This window comes from Pygocentrus nattereri, chromosome 7, assembly GCF_015220715.1.
Source record: "Pygocentrus nattereri isolate fPygNat1 chromosome 7, fPygNat1.pri, whole genome shotgun sequence".
NCBI classification, from domain to species: Eukaryota; Metazoa; Chordata; class Actinopteri; order Characiformes; family Serrasalmidae; genus Pygocentrus; species Pygocentrus nattereri.
The window spans coordinates 47,073,881-47,094,896 of record NC_051217.1 but is presented as its reverse complement, the minus strand read 5'-3'; the positions used below and the strand labels follow the sequence as shown (position 1 = coordinate 47,094,896).

General features: G+C 45.3%; 1 protein-coding gene across 2 annotated transcripts in view; it reads right to left on the bottom strand.

The window, feature by feature from the left end:
* Nucleotides 1-7: 7 nt before the first annotated feature.
* Nucleotides 8-21,016, bottom strand: part of gabpb1 (GA binding protein transcription factor subunit beta 1) — a 28,446-nt gene continuing 7,437 nt past the window's right edge. For both annotated transcript variants that reach the window (XM_037540258.1, XM_037540257.1), the window contains exons 5-8: nt 16,476-16,623; nt 12,810-12,989; nt 8,279-8,412; nt 8-1,097 (exon numbers count right to left, since the gene is read on the bottom strand). In XM_037540258.1, the coding sequence (XP_037396155.1) occupies nt 948-1,097; nt 8,279-8,412; nt 12,810-12,989; nt 16,476-16,623 (612 nt within the window). In that variant the 3' untranslated portion in view covers nt 8-947. The remainder of the gene's footprint in view (nt 1,098-8,278; nt 8,413-12,809; nt 12,990-16,475; nt 16,624-21,016) is intronic.

Below are 21,016 nucleotides of genomic sequence, written 5' to 3'. Positions count from 1 at the left end.
ATTAATATCGTGCTCAGTTTCTGAAAGACTTTTACTGGTGCAGCTCCTGTTTCAATTCACCAGAAATCCAAACATTGTTTTCGTGGAAAAAGTACTGCAGTATTTCATTTTAGCCATATTGTCCACCCAAATACACAGATATAATACACAAATTATAAAATAAAAGTCTAAGAGAATTCAAAACATGAAAAACTACACACATGGATGTCGGACATACAGCCACAGCGCTGGTTTTCACCACACATTATTGAGGTGAACTGCAGTCACGATTATTATTTCTGAATAATAATCACAACAATAATAAAAAATCATCATAATAATAATAAACCATAATTAATAATTCTGACTGCATTATGATATTTTGTCCATATTGCGCAGCCCCACACTGATGTTCTACACTTCTTTGGCTGTTCAGAGTCTAAAGAAACAAACATCTCATTCATCATCATCATCATCATCATCATCATCCTCCTCCTCCTCCTCTCCAAACTCCTCCCACAGTCCAACGTAAGCTTTAAATGAGCTCGTCTCTCTTTCGCCCTGTTGCATCTGAACTGTGTTTGAAAAGAACAGCTTTCACATCTGCCCACTGACTTCTATTAGAAGTCCATTTTGAGTCCTGGGCTTTTCTGGCATCTTCTAAATTCATGGAAACGTGTTCAAAGTGTTTTCTGTGGTAATCATCTCTACACTATAGATACACCAGACCGAGATAAGGCTGAAACACCTCCAACACTGAGAATTATCTGTATTATTATAATCAGGTTAAAAGCAGATCACGCTCCGCTGCCGGATGTCTGCGGCGGTTTCCTCCAGTCCGGCTGATTTCCCAGTTTCCGCTGCAGTTCCAGCCATTTCTGGAGTGTCTCTGACCACGGCGGTGGTCTACGGGTGGTCTTTTTAAAAAGTACATTAACATCAGTTTGGCAGAGTCTGGTTTGTGCTCATCACGCGGATTTCTTCCCTCCTTGGCGTGTGATCGCTTCCAGTTTCTGCCGGTAAGCCTCGGCCTCCTGCTCCTTCTTCAGGAACTGCTGCCGATATTTCTGCGCTTCTCTGTTCGCTTCCTCCAACTGCTTCAACAGCGCCACCTTCTCCTAACACACACACACACACACACACACACACACACACACACACACACACTTTAATCTGATTCCCCCTCAAAATGTAGACGTGTTTGCTTTATAAAGTTTTGCTTCTTTAGTTTTAGCACTGGAGCCATGAGGATAAAGTAGCTAACGTTTACATGCAGCCTAATAATCCTTTAATAATCCAACTAATAGCTCAATTGGAATTATTCCATATTAGTCTTATTAGGCCATTCCGATACAATTTCTACCCAACTAATCGAGGTGGGTAATCCTGTAAATAATCCATTAAATAGAAGAATAATATCCGTGTAAGCGCCTGTATCCGATTACATTCCCTATCGGAAAGTTTCAGTCCGTTCTGCATGAGCGTCGCGTCACAGTGAGAGTTTATACCGTTCAACACGGCGGAGCAGAAACTGGTCTGCAGAGGAGACGAAGTTCATGCTCTGATCTTTAAAAGACGTCGGTGGGACGGACGTCCAGCTTATGCGTCTCAGAGCACGACGTCTTCCTCTCGGCCTTCTTTAATAAGGACGTGTGAAGGACGTTTTCCTGAGTCTGACGTCATTTTAAAGCAGTTAAAAACACAATCACTGCTCACTGCTGCTCATCTCACTCTGACTGGACCTCACGTGATGCTGGTTGTCATGGTAACGTCTACTCTAAGCGGTCCTCCACACATGCTCGTCAATTAGTATTGAATTACTTGTAGTGGGCATGTAAACGAAGATATTCCATCAGACAGTTGAGTAGAGTGAGAATAAACACCTCAGTCTGAATCTGTAATCGGAATGAGTTCAATCGGATTGGCAGGAATCTTTGCATGTAAACACAGCCAGTGTGTCAGAAACCGGATAGTCAAGTCTATTAGACCTTACTGAACATCTCCACGCGCTCTGAGGCTTTAGCACAATGCTAACTGGTGGTACAACCCCAATTCCAATGAAGTTGGGACGATGTGTAAAACATAAAAAAATGAAAAGGATTCGTAAATCATCGTATTCTGTTTTTATGTTTTACACAACGTCCCAACTTCACTGGAATTGGGGTTGTATAAACGTTGCTTTACATTACATTAGCCTCGTAGCTCCAGCGCTAAAACTAAAGAAGCCAGCTAAATATAAACAAACTCTATTCACACACTGTATAGCCCTTCATAGTGTTTAGTGAAGCGCTCGGCTCCTGTAGTGAGAAATATTCAATAATACTCAGTTCATCAATCAAATTAACACCAAAGCATCAGGAGAATCCCAGTACAGTGACGATCTGCTCTAACCTTATTAACAGGGACTACCCAGCATGCAGCACAGAGGAGCAGAGATAACGCACAGCACTCAGATAATGAAGCTGCAGTTCCAGAGCACGGTATCACACGGTCCAGTTTACATAAACGGTCAGCTCTGAGGTCACTCAATCAACACCACGAGTCACGTGAGCGGACCTCAGATACGTCTTATAGCGTGTGTTAGTGGCTCTCTGAACTGTACGCCAGGTGCTCTGAGCAATATTCATATATTAAAAATACTTTTAGCTGACTGGTAGCTAAACGTTACATGCTACACGCTACACGTGCTAAAAGGCCAGTTGTGCTGCTAAACCGTTAGTTAGTTTAATTCCTCAACAATCAGTTAACAGACGTGCAGTGATCAGGTGAAAAAACACGCGATCACTAGGAATGAATGGCTGACAATTGTTCTAGAAATGAGTGGTTCCAATTTAGAACGGTCTAATTAAGCAATAGAACCCGAGAGGAAGTCCGCTATCGTGAAATATCATCAGCCGTGATGTTATTGGTGATAACTCCCTCCTCGAGTGCTCTACTGCTTTAATACAGCAGGTAAATAAATACAGTAAGAAATGAATAAACTGGCCGTGAACGCGGCTTTAATATGTTTTAATGTTCAGTTCCTTCCTCCTAATTAGAGCTCCTTAACGAGCAGCTCACTGCCACGCCAGAGTAACGAGCTCCGCCCACTCGCCGCTCAGCCGGCAGTTCGTTCTCCAGCTCCTTACACTAAATTCCCAAACTGTCGTCACCACTGAGCAGCTTTTCAGTCGGCAGCTGTGACAGAAGAACAGCTGAACAACCTGGAATCAGCCAGAAATGAACCCAACACCATTCGCCAGACGTGTCTGATCTTCAGAGTCGGACCAAATCAGACTGAGCCGTAAAACTGAGCCAATATCAGGTTCAGCTCAGTTTGGTCAGTTTGTCCAGATCAGTATTAATGTTGTTTTGTTCCAGCCGGTCTGTAAAGCTTCTTACAGCCCGTTTAGTTTGGCGAATGGTGTTGGGTTCATTTCTGGCTGATTCCAGGTTGTTCAGCTGTTCTTCCGTCACAGCTGCCGACTGAAAAGCTGCTCAGTGGAGACGACAGTTTGGGAATTTAGCGTCGTCTCGTCTTCAGAGTCGGACCAAATCGGCTGTCGGTCAGATGTGATCTTAACAGTGTCCGTTTTCTGTTTGTGGCAAAGTGAGAAGTGAAAACATTCACATGTCTTGAGCGTCTCCTACAGTGGTCAGAGTCGTTGCTTAGCAACAGCGTCTCAGTGGAGTGATACAGTGTTTGTGATAAATCTGTGATGTTGTGGTGAAATAACAACCGTTAGAATGCAGCTGAACCAATCAGCTGCCGGAACTCACTGTCGTATAATTGGAATTTAACATTGCTACTGCAATTTAAATTTATTTACTGCAATTTAAAGTTATTTTCTATAAATTAAGGGCCTGGCACTTTGGCCATGAAGATTTATTTGGGGTTGAGGCTTAAATGCAAGACGCAGTACAGCAGACTGCCACTTCGTTTACCACGATAATGAAATTCATCATGAATACGATAAAAACACCGTCACACTGATCACCTCTGGTGGGTGTTTGTCGTTTTGACAGGCAAGCTTCCGCTTTTTAAATCTTAAACGGTGTTAATAATACAGGCTTTAATTCAAATTACAGCGCTTGTGATTTGAAAACTGCCCTCTTAAACTGTGACTTCGATATAAAAGCGACGACCCGGCCCTAGTGATCACGTGGTTTCGTGCACGTACGTGGTGTGAGGTGTGAGTGTCAGCTGGTTTGTATGATAAATTGCACTGAATAGCACAAACTGACCTTCCACTGCTGTCAGAAACGAATGAAAGCCAAGCTGCTTGCTTGTCCTGAGTGCTGTGGTGACATCTGCTGTCACATAACACAACAGCTAACATTAGTTATTTACACTAATTTGCGCTATTTGCTTTGTAGGGGCAGTCGTGGGCTGGAGGTCAGGGATCTGGTCCTGTGACCGGAAGGTCGCCGGTTCGATCCCCAGAGCCGACAGTCCATGACTGAGGTGTCCTTGAGCAAGACACCTAACCCCCAACTGCTCCCCGGGTGCTGAGGATAGGGCTGCCCACCGCTCCGGGCAAGTGTACACACTGCCCCCTAGTGTGTGTGTTCACTAGTGTGTATGTGGTGTTTCACTGCACGGACGGGTTAAATGTGGGATTAATTAGGGTCACTTCATCTAATCTTAATCTAAGAAATCAATGTGCGGCTACAGTTTGGCACCTACACAGCTACTAGCTAAAAAAAGTGTATTAAATTCAGACTAAATAAAATAAAAAACTGTTGTCATGACAGAGAGAGAGAGCTGTCCTAACCAGCTGGCCCATTTATTCGCTGTCATACGTTGTAATGTGTGACTGTATATGGTGTAAAACTTCGTACATGCGTCTCTCCCCGTGTACCAACCCCATTTCTCATTACAGTTTAAAGAGATTTCTTCACGTTCTCGTATGTTCCTGCTGTTCATCGTGCTTTATAAAGCATCCTGTACTTCAATCAACACATCAACACAGCTCACGCACCACTAACATTACATTTCTGAGAGATTCAGGCTGTTATCTTCATTAACACCTAAATATCACTATAACACCCCGGAAAAATACGGTTCTTCAAGGGTTCTTTACTAAAGGCACTGGTTCTATTTATAGCCATGAGTGCTAAATGGAACCTTCTGAATGTTTAAATGGTTCTATAGAGCACCAACGCTACACGTCAAGCTTTTAACAACACAAGAGCCTTTTTTGGTGCTACTGATTCAGACTGAAGAACCTCTGACGATCTGCTCTAACTGGTGTTACTGAGTCAGACTGAAGAACCTCTGACGATCTGCTCTAACTGGTGTTACTGAGTCAGACTGAAGAACCTCTGACGATCTGCTCTAACTGGTGTTACTGAGTCAGACTGAAGAACCTCTGACGATCTGCTCTAACTGGTGTTACTGAGTCAGACTGAAGAACCTCTGACGATCTGCTCTAACTGGTGTTACTGAGTCAGACTGAAGAACCTCTGACGATCTGCTCTAACTGGTGCTACTGAGTCAGACTGAAGAACCTCTGACGATCTGCTCTAACTGGTGCTACTGAGTCAGACTGAAGAACCTCTGACGATCTGCTCTAACTGGTGCTACTGAGTCAGACTGAAGAACCTCTGACGATCTGCTCTAACTGGTGTTACTGAGTCAGACTGAAGAACCTCTGACGATCTGCTCTAACTGGTGCTACTGAGTCAGACTGAAGAACCTCTGACGATCTGCTCTAACTGGTGTTACTGAGTCAGACTGAAGAACCTCTGACGATCTGCTCTAACTGGTGCTACTGAGTCAGACTGAAGAACCTCTGACGATCTGCTCTAACTGGTGCTACTGAGTCAGACTGAAGAACCTCTGACGATCTGCTCTAACTGGTGCTACTGAGTCAGACTGAAGAACCTCTGACGATCTGCTCTAACTGGTGTTACTGAGTCAGACTGAAGAACCTCTGACGATCTGCTCTAACTGGTGTTACTGAGTCAGACTGAAGAACCTCTGACGATCTGCTCTAACTGGTGTTACTGAGTCAGACTGAAGAACCTCTGACGATCTGCTCTAACTGGTGCTACTGAGTCAGACTGAAGAACCTCTGACGATCTGCTCTAACTGGTGTTACTGAGTCAGACTGAAGAACCTCTGACGATCTGCTCTAACTGGTGTTACTGAGTCAGACTGAAGAACCTCTGACGATCTGCTCTAACTGGTGCTACTGAGTCAGACTGAAGAACCTCTGATGATCTGCTCTAACTGGTGTTACTGAGTCAGACTGAAGAACCTCTGACGATCTGCTCTAACACCTTATTAACAGGGACTACCCAGCATGCAGCACAGAGGAGCAGAGATAACGCACAGCACTCAGATAATGAAGCTGCAGTTCCAGAGCACGGTATCACACGGTCCAGTTTACATAAACGGTCAGCTCTGAGGTCACTCAATCAACACCACGAGTCACGTGAGCGGACCTCAGATACGTCTGATAGCGTGTGTTAGTGGCTCTCTGAACTGTACGCCAGGTGCTCTGAGCAATATTCATATATTAAAAATACTTTTAGCTGACTGGTAGCTAAACGTTACATGCTACACGCTACACGTGCTAAAAGGCCAGTTGTGCTGCTAAACCGTTAGTTAGTTTAATTCCTCAACAATCAGTTAACAGACGTGCAGTGATCAGGTGAAAAAACACGCGATCACTAGGAATGAATGGCTGACAATTGTTCTAGAAATGAGTGGTTCCAATTTAGAACGGTCTAATTAAGCAATAGAACCCGAGAGGAAGTCCGCTATCGTGAAATATCATCAGCCGTGATGTTATTGGTGATAACTCCCTCCTCGAGTGCTCTACTGCTTTAATACAGCAGGTAAATAAATACAGTAAGAAATGAATAAACTGGCCGTGAACGCGGCTTTAATATGTTTTAATGTTCAGTTCCTTCCTCCTAATTAGAGCTCCTTAACGAGCAGCTCGCTGCTATGTCAGAGTAACGAGCTCCGCCCACTCGCTGCTCAGCCGGCAGTTCGTTCTCCAGCTCCTTACACCACTGATTTTTGTCTACATGCTGTGGTCCAGGCCTGGTTTTTGGCCAATTATATCAGTTTTTCTGGATTTAAGGCTTGAACACTGATCGTAGTGCATCTGACTGCCAGCTGTGGTTGTGATGTCACAGAAAACGCTGCTTTTCATTGGTCTAATTCCTCTACAGGCAGTTCCAGGCCCTGTGTGCTGCCATCTGAAACTTGCACTCTGTAAAATTCTGATTCAATTCGATTCTAAAATGATTCATCTTTCAGCCTCAGACCTGAACAAGCCGGACGGAAAAGCAGAACCACAGCACCTATAAACTGAGGAACCCAAGAACCATACGTTCACTTAAGCCTGTCTAGACGTGGGTGACAAAGCAGAAATATAACATCACAATACTTTCAGGAATTTTTACAACGCAGGATGAACCGCAGTATTTCGTTTTTCTGACATGTTGAGTTTTGGGCAGATGAAAAGGAAGCACTGCAATAAAAGCAGAAACGTGAGGAACAGTTGAGCTGAGGAACAGTCTCCCCTCCGAGCTGCGGGCTTGTTCAAAGTCTTAAAACCCACCTTTTCCAGGTGGCTTTGGGTGAACCAGTCCTGTGATTTTTGTAAATGATGTGCTTTTATATACTTCTGTGCTTTTTTAAATTCTTTTTAAGTTAATTTTAATTGGACAGTGTCCCTGGGTGTCTTGAAAGGTGCTTTTCAAATAAAATTGTATTATTATTATTATAAATATTTAAAAATATTACATAATATGTTAAAAAAAATTGCATTTGCAGCGAGGCTTACGCAGGGGAAAGAGGAGGGGGGAAGAGGAGGGGGAAAGAGGAGGGGGAAAGAGGAGGGGGAAAGAGGAGGGGGAAAGAAGAGGGGAAAGAGGAGGGAAAAGAGGAGGGGAAAAGAGGAGGGGGAAAGAGGAGGGGGAAAGAGGAGGGGGAAAGAGGAGGGGAAAGAGGAGGGGAAAGAGGATGGGGAAAGAGGAGGGGGAAAGAGGAGGGGGAAAGAGGAGGGGAAAGAGGAGGGGAAAGAGGAGGGGAAAGAGGAGGGGGAAAGAGGAGGGGGAAAGAGGAGGGGAAAGAGGAGGGGGAAAGAGGAGGGGAAAGAGGAGGGGGAAAGAGGAGGGGGAAAGAGGAGGGGAAAGAGGAGGGGAAGAGGAGGGGGAAAGAGGAGGGGGGAAAGAGGAGGGGAAAGAGGAGGGGGAAAGAGGAGGGGGAAAGAGGAGGGGAAAGAGGAGGGGAAGAGGAGGAGGTTGAGTTAAGTCAGATATGTAAAGGGTCTGAGTTGGTTTCCAGCTATTTGCTCACCTTTATCTCCTGCGTCTGACTGACGTTACTCTCCTCCTCCTCGCCCTCCTCCAGCTCCACTCGTGGCCGCTTCAGCAACGGCTCCTCGCTCACCACCGTCTCCTCCGCAATGTCTGTGGCTGGAACCGTCAGCACTGAGGGAACACAATAACACCTCTACAGGCCACAGATATTATCGCCCCCTACGCTTCCTGTAGTGTATTACAGTCCGTCAGAGCGACTGTGTGGATCATATGAACATTATAGAGCTTTTTAAATGAAACAGTAGAAGCCGTATCGCCCCCTACGCTTCCTGTAGTGTATTACAGTCTGTCAGAGCGACTGTGTGGATCATATGAACATTATAGAGCTTTTTAAATGAAGCAGTAGAAGCCGTATCGCCCCCTACGCTTCCTGTAGTGTATTACAGTCTGTCAGAGCGACTGTGTGGATCATATGAACATTATAGAGCTTTTTAAATGAAACAGTAGAAGCCGTATCGCCCCCTACGCTTCCTGTAGTGTATTACAGTCTGTCAGAGCGACTGTGTGGATCATATGAACATTATAGAGCTTTTTAAATGAAACAGTAGAAGCCGTATCGCCCCCTACGCTTCCTGTAGTGTATTACAGTCCGTCAGAGCGACTGTGTGGATCATATGAACATTATAGAGCTTTTTAAATGAAACAGTAGAAGCCGTATCGCCCCCTACGCTTCCTGTAGTGTATTACAGTCCGTCAGAGCGACTGTGTGGATCATATGAACATTATAGAGCTTTTTAAATGAAACAGTAGAAGCCGTATCGCCCCCTACGCTTCCTGTAGTGTATTACAGTCCGTCAGAGCGACTGTGTGGATCATATGAACATTATAGAGCTTTTTAAATGAAACAGTAGAAGCCGTATCGCCCCCTACGCTTCCTGTAGTGTATTACAGTCCGTCAGAGCGACTGTGTGGATCATATGAACGTTATAGAGCTTTTTAAATGAAACAGTAGAAGCCGTATCGCCCCCTACGCTTCCTGTAGTGTATTACAGTCCGTCAGAGCGACTGTGTGGATCATATGAACGTTATAGAGCTTTTTAAATGAAACAGTAGAAGCCGTATCGCCCCCTACGCTTCCTGTAGTGTATTACAGTCTGTCAGAGCGACTGTGTGGATCATATGAACGTTATAGAGCTTTTTAAATGAAACAGTAGAAGCCGTATCGCCCCCTACGCTTCCTGTAGTGTATTACAGTCTGTCAGAGCGACTGTGTGGATCATATGAACATTATAGAGCTTTTTAAATGAAACAGTAGAAGCCGTATCGCCCCCTACGCTTCCTGTAGTGTATTACAGTCTGTCAGAGCGACTGTGTGGATCATATGAACATTATAGAGCTTTTTAAATGAAACAGTAGAAGCCGTATCGCCCCCTACGCTTCCTGTAGTGTATTACAGTCTGTCAGAGCGACTGTGTGGATCATATGAACATTATAGAGCTTTTTAAATGAAACAGTAGAAGCCGTATCGCCCCCTACGCTTCCTGTAGTGTATTACAGTCTGTCAGAGCGACTGTGTGGATCATATGAACATTATAGAGCTTTTTAAATGAAACAGTAGAAGCCGTATCGCCCCCTACGCTTCCTGTAGTGTACTACAGTCTGTCAGAGCGACTGTGTGGATCATATGAACATTATAGAGCTTTTTAAATGAAGCAGTAGAAGCCGTATCGCCCCCTACGCTTCCTGTAGTGTATTACAGTCTGTCAGAGCGACTGTGTGGATCATATGAACATTATAGAGCTTTTTAAATGAAACAGTAGAAGCCGTATCGCCCCCTACGCTTCCTGTAGTGTATTACAGTCTGTCAGAGCGACTGTGTGGATCATATGAACATTATAGAGCTTTTTAAATGAAACAGTAGAAGCCGTATCGCCCCCTACGCTTCCTGTAGTGTATTACAGTCTGTCAGAGCGACTGTGTGGATCATATGAACATTATAGAGCTTTTTAAATGAAGCAGTAGAAGCCGTATCGCCCCCTACGCTTCCTGTAGTGTATTACAGTCTGTCAGAGCGACTGTGTGGATCATATGAACATTATAGAGCTTTTTAAATGAAACAGTAGAAGCCGTATCGCCCCCTACGCTTCCTGTAGTGTATTACAGTCTGTCAGAGCGACTGTGTGGATCATATGAACATTATAGAGCTTTTTAAATGAAACAGTAGAAGCCGTATCGCCCCCTACGCTTCCTGTAGTGTATTACAGTCTGTCAGAGCGACTGTGTGGATCATATGAACATTATAGAGCTTTTTAAATGAAACAGTAGAAGCCGTATCGCCCCCTACGCTTCCTGTAGTGTATTACAGTCCGTCAGAGCGACTGTGTGGATCATATGAACATTATAGAGCTTTTTAAATGAAACAGTAGAAGCCGTATCGCCCCCTACGCTTCCTGTAGTGTATTACAGTCCGTCAGAGCGACTGTGTGGATCATATGAACATTATAGAGCTTTTTAAATGAAACAGTAGAAGCCGTATCGCCCCCTACGCTTCCTGTAGTGTATTACAGTCTGTCAGAGCGACTGTGTGGATCATATGAACATTATAGAGCTTTTTAAATGAAACAGTAGAAGCCGTATCGCCCCCTACGCTTCCTGTAGTGTATTACAGTCTGTCAGAGCGACTGTGTGGATCATATGAACATTATAGAGCTTTTTAAATGAAACAGTAGAAGCCGTATCGCCCCCTACGCTTCCTGTAGTGTATTACAGTCTGTCAGAGCGACTGTGTGGATCATATGAACATTATAGAGCTTTTTAAATGAAACAGTAGAAGCCGTATCGCCCCCTACGCTTCCTGTAGTGTATTACAGTCTGTCAGAGCGACTGTGTGGATCATATGAACATTATAGAGCTTTTTAAATGAAACAGTAGAAGCCGTATCGCCCCCTACGCTTCCTGTAGTGTATTACAGTCTGTCAGAGCGACTGTGTGGATCATATGAACATTATAGAGCTTTTTAAATGAAACAGTAGAAGCCGTATCGCCCCCTACGCTTCCTGTAGTGTATTACAGTCTGTCAGAGCGACTGTGTGGATCGTATGAACATTATAGAGCTTTTTAAATGAAACAGTAGAAGCCGTATCGCCCCCTACGCTTCCTGTAGTGTATTACAGTCTGTCAGAGCGACTGTGTGGATCGTATGAACATTATAGAGCTTTTTAAATGAAACAGTAGAAGCCGTATCGCCCCCTACGCTTCCTGTAGTGTATTACAGTCTGTCAGAGCGACTGTGTGGATCATATGAACATTATAGAGCTTTTTAAATGAAACAGTAGAAGCCGTATCGCCCCCTACGCTTCCTGTAGTGTATTACAGTCTGTCAGAGCGACTGTGTGGATCATATGAACATTATAGAGCTTTTTAAATGAAACAGTAGAAGCCGTATCGCCCCCTACGCTTCCTGTAGTGTATTACAGTCTGTCAGAGCGACTGTGTGGATCATATGAACATTATAGAGCTTTTTAAATGAAACAGTAGAAGCCGTATCGCCCCCTACGCTTCCTGTAGTGTATTACAGTCTGTCAGAGCGACTGTGTGGATCATATGAACATTATAGAGCTTTTTAAATGAAACAGTAGAAGCCGTATCGCCCCCTACGCTTCCTGTAGTGTATTACAGTCTGTCAGAGCGACTGTGTGGATCATATGAACATTATAGAGCTTTTTAAATGAAACAGTAGAAGCCGTATCGCCCCCTACGCTTCCTGTAGTGTATTACAGTCTGTCAGAGCGACTGTGTGGATCATATGAACATTATAGAGCTTTTTAAATGAAACAGTAGAAGCCGTATCGCCCCCTACGCTTCCTGTAGTGTATTACAGTCTGTCAGAGCGACTGTGTGGATCATATGAACATTATAGAGCTTTTTAAATGAAACAGTAGAAGCCGTATCGCCCCCTACGCTTCCTGTAGTGTATTACAGTCTGTCAGAGCGACTGTGTGGATCATATGAACATTATAGAGCTTTTTAAATGAAACAGTAGAAGCCGTATCGCCCCCTACGCTTTCTGTAGTGTATTACAGTCTGTCAGAGCGACTGTGTGGATCGTATGAACATTATAGAGCTTTTTAAATGAAACAGTAGAAGCCGTATCGCCCCCTACGCTTCCTGTAGTGTATTACAGTCTGTCAGAGCGACTGTGTGGATCATATGAACATTATAGAGCTTTTTAAATGAAACAGTAGAAGCCGTATCGCCCCCTACGCTTCCTGTAGTGTATTACAGTCTGTCAGAGCGACTGTGTGGATCATATGAACATTATAGAGCTTTTTAAATGAAACAGTAGAAGCCGTATCGCCCCCTACGCTTCCTGTAGTGTATTACAGTCTGTCAGAGCGACTGTGTGGATCATATGAACATTATAGAGCTTTTTAAATGAAACAGTAGAAGCCGTATCGCGCCCTGTTGTTGACACCGTTGTGTTAAGTGTTGTGGCTCTGACACTGAATTATGTTCAACCTGATCAGTTTACGCTGATCAGTCTGCAGGTAAGTGAAGGCAGAGCCTACCTTGTTGTCCGTCAGGCATGGTGACTATGATTGGCTGGCCGATGGCTCCGCCCGTCTGCAGGTTGCCCAGCTGAATGCCGTCGGTTACTATGGTGATGACCTGCTGACCTCCAGAGCTGACGACCTGCTGGATGGCTCCATCTACGGAGTCCGCCGCTACGACTTCCTCTGCAGCCATCACTGCAACACCAAACACACATCACTCACAAAAATACTTAAGTACATAGAAAAGTGCCGCTTAATCCATCAACCACGAGAAAACTGGAGACAAACATGGAAAATACAGCACATACAGCAAAGACAACGGTGGAAAATGAGAAAACGGTGGAAAATGAGAAAACAGCCTGGCTTTGGCTAAACACTTTTATAGTTTAGATTAATACGGTTTCTCTGATGCGCATGAATATATAAAAAGACGTTTTTGATCACCTTCAGTTTGTAAAACAATTCAGCTGAAAGGTGCGATGCTACAACTTACCCCACAGGACAGCCTTAAAAATAAGAGCATGACTACGATGCTTACAGAGCCTAAACTCAGCAAGCCTGACCATTTCATTAGATATGAATGAACAAGGCGCATGTCTGACAGAGGATCTGAACACTGTGCCTCTGTGATCCTGTGCGTTACTGGAGCTTTTACTGTCTCTGAAATCAATACTGGTGAAAAGTGCACCTGAAATGGCAGAACATTAGAGACAGTGAAGCTTTGAAGAGACAAAGAGCTTCTTCACAGGGCGGTGGGAGTGGGGGGTCTCGTGGGTGGAGGTCAGTAAGAACAACCAAAACCATTTCAGCCAAACAATTCACACATCAAAAGCCAACAGCACGTACCAGAACAAAGGCCATGGCCAGTAAAGGGAGCTTACGCTGAATTACCTTTACACTACTCTTCCACAGGGAGATGCAGAACTGCGCTCCAAAGTAAAGAGCAAACGTCGGTGACCTTGTTTGCACGTCACTTGTACTGTTTTCAGCAAAGAGGTCAACAGATCAGCTTTTAAAAATGAATTGCTGAATGTGTCAGAGAGGACCGGTCCACCCCGACCGCGCAGCTAGACTGCTGCCCGCCACACCGCGCTTCACATGCAGACGCCTCACTCAAATGTCCGTGAAAAGCTGAAACATGATGCACGTGAGATTGTGTTCAACAGTGATGTGCAGAAAACATGAAAAAAGATCCAGGACCTCGATCATATGCTGTCTGAATCACTGCACGGTGGAAATCAATGTGTCCACCGATTACACTTCAATTCTGACATTAATTCAGCACTTCACACAGCTCCATCGTCCTACCATCTGGACTGGTCTAGACCCTCTCCAACATCCACCTGGACTAAACTAGACCCTCTCCAACATCCACCTGGAGTGGTCTAGACCCTCTCCAACATCCACCTGGACTAAACTAGACCTCCAACATCCACCTGGAGTGGTCTAGACCCTCTCCAACATCCACCTGGACTAAACTAGACCTCCAACATCCACCTGGACTGGTCTAGACCCTCTCCAACATCCACCTGGACTAAACTAGACCTCCAACATCCACCTGGACTAAACTAGACCTCCAACATCCACCTGGAGTGGTCTAGACCCTCTCCAACATCCACCTGGACTAAACTAGACCTCCAACATCCACCTGGACTGGTCTAGACCCTCTCCAACATCCACCTGGACTGATCTAGACCCCCCCTCCAACATCCACCTGGACTAAACTAGACCTCCAACATCCACCTGGACTGGTCTAGAGCCTCTCCAACATCCACCTGGACTAAACTAGACCTCCAACATCCACCTGGACTGGTCTAGACCCCCCCTCCAACATCCACCTGGACTAAACTAGACCTCCAACATTCACCTGGACTGGTCTAGACCCCCCCTCCAACATCCACCTGGACTAAACTAGACCTCCAACAGCCACCTGGACTGGTCTAGACCCCCCCTCCAACATCCACCTGGACTAAACTAGACCTCCAACATCCACCTGGACTGGTCTAGACCCCCCCTCCAACATCCACCTGGACTAAACTAGACCTCCAACATCCACCTGGACTGGTCTAGACCCCCCCTCCAACATCCACCTGGACTAAACTAGACCTCCAACATCCACCTGGACTGGTCTAGACCCCCCCTCCAACATCCACCTGGACTAAACTAGACCTCCAACATCCACCTGGACTGGTCTAGACCCCCCCTCCAACATCCACCTGGACTAAACTAGACCTCCAACATTCACCTGGACTGGTCTAGACCCCCCCTCCAACATCCACCTGGACTAAACTAGACCTCCAACATCCACCTGGACTGGTCTAGACCCCCTCTCCAACATCCACCTGGACTAAACTAGACCTCCAACATCCACCTGGACTGGTCTAGACCCCCCCTCCAACATCCACCTGGACTAAACTAGACCTCCAACATCCACCTGGACTGGTCTAGACCCCCCCTCCAACATCCACCTGGACTAAACTAGACCTCCAACATCCACCTAGACTGGTCTAGACCCTCTCCAACATCCACCTGGACTAAACTAGACCTCCAACATCCACCTGGACTAAACTAGACCTCCAACATCCACCTGGAGTGGTCTAGACCCTCTCCAACATCCACCTGGAATAAACTAGACCTCCAACATCCACCTGGACTGGTCTAGACCCTCTCCAACATCCACCTGGACTAAACTAGACCTCCAACATCCACCTGGACTAAACTAGACCTCCAACATCCACCTGGACTGGTCTAGACCCTCCCTCCAACATCCACCTGGACTAAACTAGACCTCCAACATCCACCTGGACTGGTCTAGACCCCCCCTCCAACATCCACCTGGACTAAACTAGACCTCCAATATCCACCTGGACTGGTCTATACCCTCTCCAACATCCACCTGGACTAAACTAGACCACTCCAGGTGGATGTTGGAGAGGGTCTAGACCACTCCAGGTAGATGTTGGAGAGGGTCTAGACCGCTCCAGGTGGATGTTGGAGAGGGTCTAGACCACTCCAGGTGGATGTTGGAGAGGGTCTAGACCGCTCCAGGTGGATGTTGGAGAGGGTCTAGACCAGTCCAGGTGGATGTTGGAGAGGGTCTAGACCACTCCAGGTGGATGTTGGAGAGGGTCTAGACCGCTCCAGGTGGATGTTGGAGGTCACGAAATGGCAGCAAAACACTTTGGGAGAGGCACGGAAACCAAAGACGAAATAAATATTCATTCATATTAAATATTCATCTTCTAAATGATGTGTGTTCACATTCTCAGGCAAAGTGGTGTGATGATTTATAAAAAGCTGCAGCATGAAGTGGCGTCTCGTTCTGTGAGTTTATTGGCTGGTTGTCAAGGAGAAATCTGATTACTGTCTGACTCGTGTAGACCCGGAGTTTCCCCATGACCGGATTACTCAAGAGCACGTAAACGTTTTGATCTGATTACTGACAAAATCAGATTTTCTGCAGGTATCGGATTATTAAGCCCATGGAAACGCACTCACCCTTTCATACTCATCAGAGAAACCATTTTCATCTGCGTAAGGTAGATATTTCTGTGAATGTGTGAGTGCAGGACAGTGCAGTGAACCGTTTCACGCCAGCTGAAAAGCCAGCTACGGAGCAAGGTGTTAAGAATGGGAATGACCGCTGAGTGTTACGCTGCATATTTCTAGGCTCAGTTGTACCTGCGGATTTGGCAGGATTGCCAGGAGAGATGAGTCCGGCCAGGTTGACGACCCCTCCAGGTCCGATGATGAACTGCGGCGAAGCTGTGTGGATAGTCAGCATGTCTGGACTCTCCGGGTTAGTGTTTATCTGATTCTGCATGGCCACCTGCCAGGAAACCAAAAATACTGCTACTGTTATACTGAAGTCCTGACCAATCACACTCCACGGAGAAAACTACTGCTACTGTTATACTCAAGACCTGACCAATCACACTCCACGTAGAAAACTACTGCTACTGTTCTACTCAAGTCCTGACCAATCACACTCCACGGAGAAAACTACTGCTACTGTTCTACTCAAGACCTGACCAATCACACTCCACGGAGAAAACTACTGCTACTGTTATACTCAAGTCCTGACCAATCACACTCCACGGAGAAAACTACTGCTACTGTTCTACTCAAGACCTGACCAATCACACTCCACGGAGAAAACTACTGCTACTGTTATACTCAAGACCTGACCAATCACACTCCACGGAGAAAACTACTGCTGCTGTTATACTCAAGTCCTGACCAATCACACTCCACGGAGAAAACTACTGCTACTGTTCTACTCAAGACCTGACCAATCACACTCCACGGAGAAAACTACTGCTACTGTTATACTCAAGTCCTGACCAATCACACTCCACGGAGAAAACTACTGCTACTGTTATACTGAAGTCCTGACCAATCACACTCCACGGAGAAAACTACTGCTACTGTTATAGTGAAGTCCTGACCAATCACACTCCACAGAGAAAACTACTGCTACTGTTATACTCAAGACCTGACCAATCACACTCCACGGAGAAAACTACTGCTACTGTTATACTCAAGACCTGACCAATCACACTCCACGGAGAAAACTACTGCTACTGTTATACTCAAGACCTGACCAATCACACTCCACGGAGAAAACTACTGCTACTGTTATACTCAAGACCTGACCAATCACACTCCACGGAGAAAACTACTGCTACTGTTATACTCAAGACCTGACCAATCACACTCCACGGAGAAAACTACTGCTACTGTTATACTCAAGTCCTGACCAATCACACTGCACGGAGAAAACTACTGCTACTGTTATACTCAAGACCTGACCAATCACACTGCACGGAGAAAACTACTGCTACTGTTATACTCAAGACCTGACCAATCACACTCCACGGAGAAAACTACTGCTACTGTTATACTCAAGACCTGACCAATCACACTCCACGGAGAAAACTACTGCTACTGTTATACTCAAGACCTGACCAATCACACTCCACGGAGAAAACTACTGCTACTGTGACCAATCACACTCCACGGAGAAAACTACTGCTGCTGTTATACTCAAGACCTGACCAATCACACTCCACGGAGAAAACTTACTGCTACTGTTATACTCAAGTCCTGACCAATCACACTCCACGGAGAAAACTACTGCTACTGTTATACTCAAGACCTGACCAATCACACTCCACGGAGAAAACTACTGCTACTGTTATACTCAAGACCTGACCAATCACACTCCACGGAGAAAACTACTGCTACTGTTATACTCAAGTCCTGACCAATCACACTCCACGGAGAAAACTACTGCTACTGTTATACTCAAGACCTGACCAATCACACTCCACGGAGAAAACTACTGCTACTGTTATACTCAAGACCTGACCAATCACACTCCACGTAGAAAACTACTGCTACTGTTATACTCAAGACCTGACCAATCACACTCCACGGAGAAAACTACTGCTACTGTTCTACTCAAGTCCTGACCAATCACACTCCACGGAGAAAAGTACTGCTACTGTTATACTGAAGTCCTGACCAATCACACTCCACGGAGAAAACTACTGCTACTGTTATACTCAAGTCCTGACCAATCACACTCCACGGAGAAAACTACTGCTACTGTTCTACTCAAGACCTGACCAATCACACTCCACGGAGAAAACTACTGCTACTGTTCTACTCAAGACCTGACCAATCACACTCCACGTAGAAAACTACTGCTACTGTTATACTCAAGACCTGACCAATCACACTCCACGGAGAAAACTACTGCTACTGTTATACTGAAGTCCTGACCAATCACACTCCACGGAGAAAACTACTGCTACTGTTCTACTCAAGACCTGACCAATCACACTCCACGTAGAAAACTACTGCTACTGTTATACTCAAGACCTGACCAATCACACTCCACGGAGAAAACTACTGCTACTGTTCTACTCAAGTCCTGACCAATCACACTCCACGGAGAAAACTACTGCTACTGTTATACTGAAGTCCTGACCAATCACACTCCACTGAGAAAACTACTGCTACTGTTATACTGAAGTCCTGACCAATCACACTCCACTGAGAAAACTACTGCTACTGTTATACTCAAGTCCTGACCAATCACACTCCACGGAGAAAACTACTGCTACTGTTCTACTCAAGTCCTGACCAATCACACTCCACTGAGAAAACTACTGCTACTGTTCTACTCAAGACCTGACCAATCACACTCCACGTAGAAAACTACTGCTACTGTTATACTGAAGTCCTGACCAATCACACTCCACGGAGAAAACTACTGCTACTGTTATACTCAAGTCCTGACCAATCACACTCCACGGAGAAAACTACTGCTACTGTTATACTCAAGTCCTGACCAATCACACTCCACGGAGAAAACTACTGCTGCTGTTATACTGAAGTCCTGACCAATCACACTCCACGGAGAAAACTACTGCTACTGTTATACTCAAGACCTGAGCAATCACACTCCACGGAGAAAACTACTGCTACTGTTATACTCAAGACCTGACCAATCACACTCCACGGAGAAAACTACTGCTACTGTTATACTCAAGTCCTGACCAATCACACTCCACGGAGAAAACTACTGCTACTGTTATACTCAAGACCTGACCAATCACACTCCACGGAGAAAACTACTGCTACTGTTATACTCAAGACCTGACCAATCACACTGCACGGAGAAAACTACTGCTACTGTTATACTCAAGACCTGACCAATCACACTCCACGGAGAAAACTACTGCTACTGTTATACTCAAGTCCTGACCAATCACACTCCACGGAGAAAACTACTGCTACTGTTATACTCAAGACCTGACCAATCACACTCCACGGAGAAAACTACTGCTACTGTTATACTCAAGTCCTGACCAATCACACTCCACGGAGAAAACTACTGCTACTGTTCTACTCAAGTCCGGACCAATCACACTCCACGGAGAAAACTACTGCTACTGTTATACTCAAGTCCTGACCAATCACACTCCACGGAGAAAACTACTGCTACTGTTATACTCAAGACCTGACCAATCACACTCCACTGAGAAAACTACTGCTACTGTTCTACTCAAGTCCTGACCAATCACACTCCACGGAGAAAACTACTGCTACTGTTCTACTCAAGTCCTGACCAATCACACTCCACGGAGAAAACTACTGCTACTGTTATACTCAAGACCTGACCAATCACACTCCACTGAGAAAACTACTGCTACTGTTCTACTCAAGACCTGACCAATCACACTCCACGGAGAAAACTACTGCTACTGTTATACTCAAGTCCTGACCAATCACACTCCACAGAGAAAACTACTGCTACTGTTATACTCAAGTCCTGACCAATCACACTCCACGGAGAAAACTACTGCTACTGTTATACTCAAGACCTGACCAATCACACTCCACGGAGAAAACTACTGCTACTGTTATACTCAAGTCCTGACCAATCACACTCCACGGAGAAAACTACTGCTACTGTTATACTCAAGACCTGACCAATCACACTCCACGGAGAAAACTACTGCTACTGTTATACTCAAGTCCTGACCAATCACACTCCACGGAGAAAACTACTTCTACTGTTATACTCAAGTCCTGACCAATCACACTCCACGGAGAAAACTACTGCTACTGTTATACTGAAGTCCTGACCAATCACACTCCACGGAGAAAACTACTGCTACTGTTATACTCAAGTCCTGACCAATCACACTCCACGGAGAAAACTACTGCTACTGTTATACTCAAGTCCTGACCAATCACACTCCACGGAGAAAACTACTGCTACTGTTATACTGAAGTCCTGACCAATCACACTCCACGCAGTAAAACTACTGCTACTGTTATACTCAAGACCTGACCAATCACACTCCACGGAGAAAACTACTGCTACTGTTATACTCAAGTCCTGACCAATCACACTCCACGGAGAAAACTACTGCTACTGTTATACTCAAGACCTGACCAATCACACTCCACTGAGAAAACTACTGCTACTGTTCTACTCAAGACCTGACCAATCACACTCCACGGAGAAAACTACTGCTACTGTTCTACTCAAGACCTGACCAATCACACTCCACGGAGAAAACTACTGCTACTGTTATACTCAAGACCTGACCAATCACACTCCACGGAGAAAACTACTGCTACTGTTATACTCAAGACCTGACCAATCACACTCCACGGAGAAAACTACTGCTACTGTTATACTC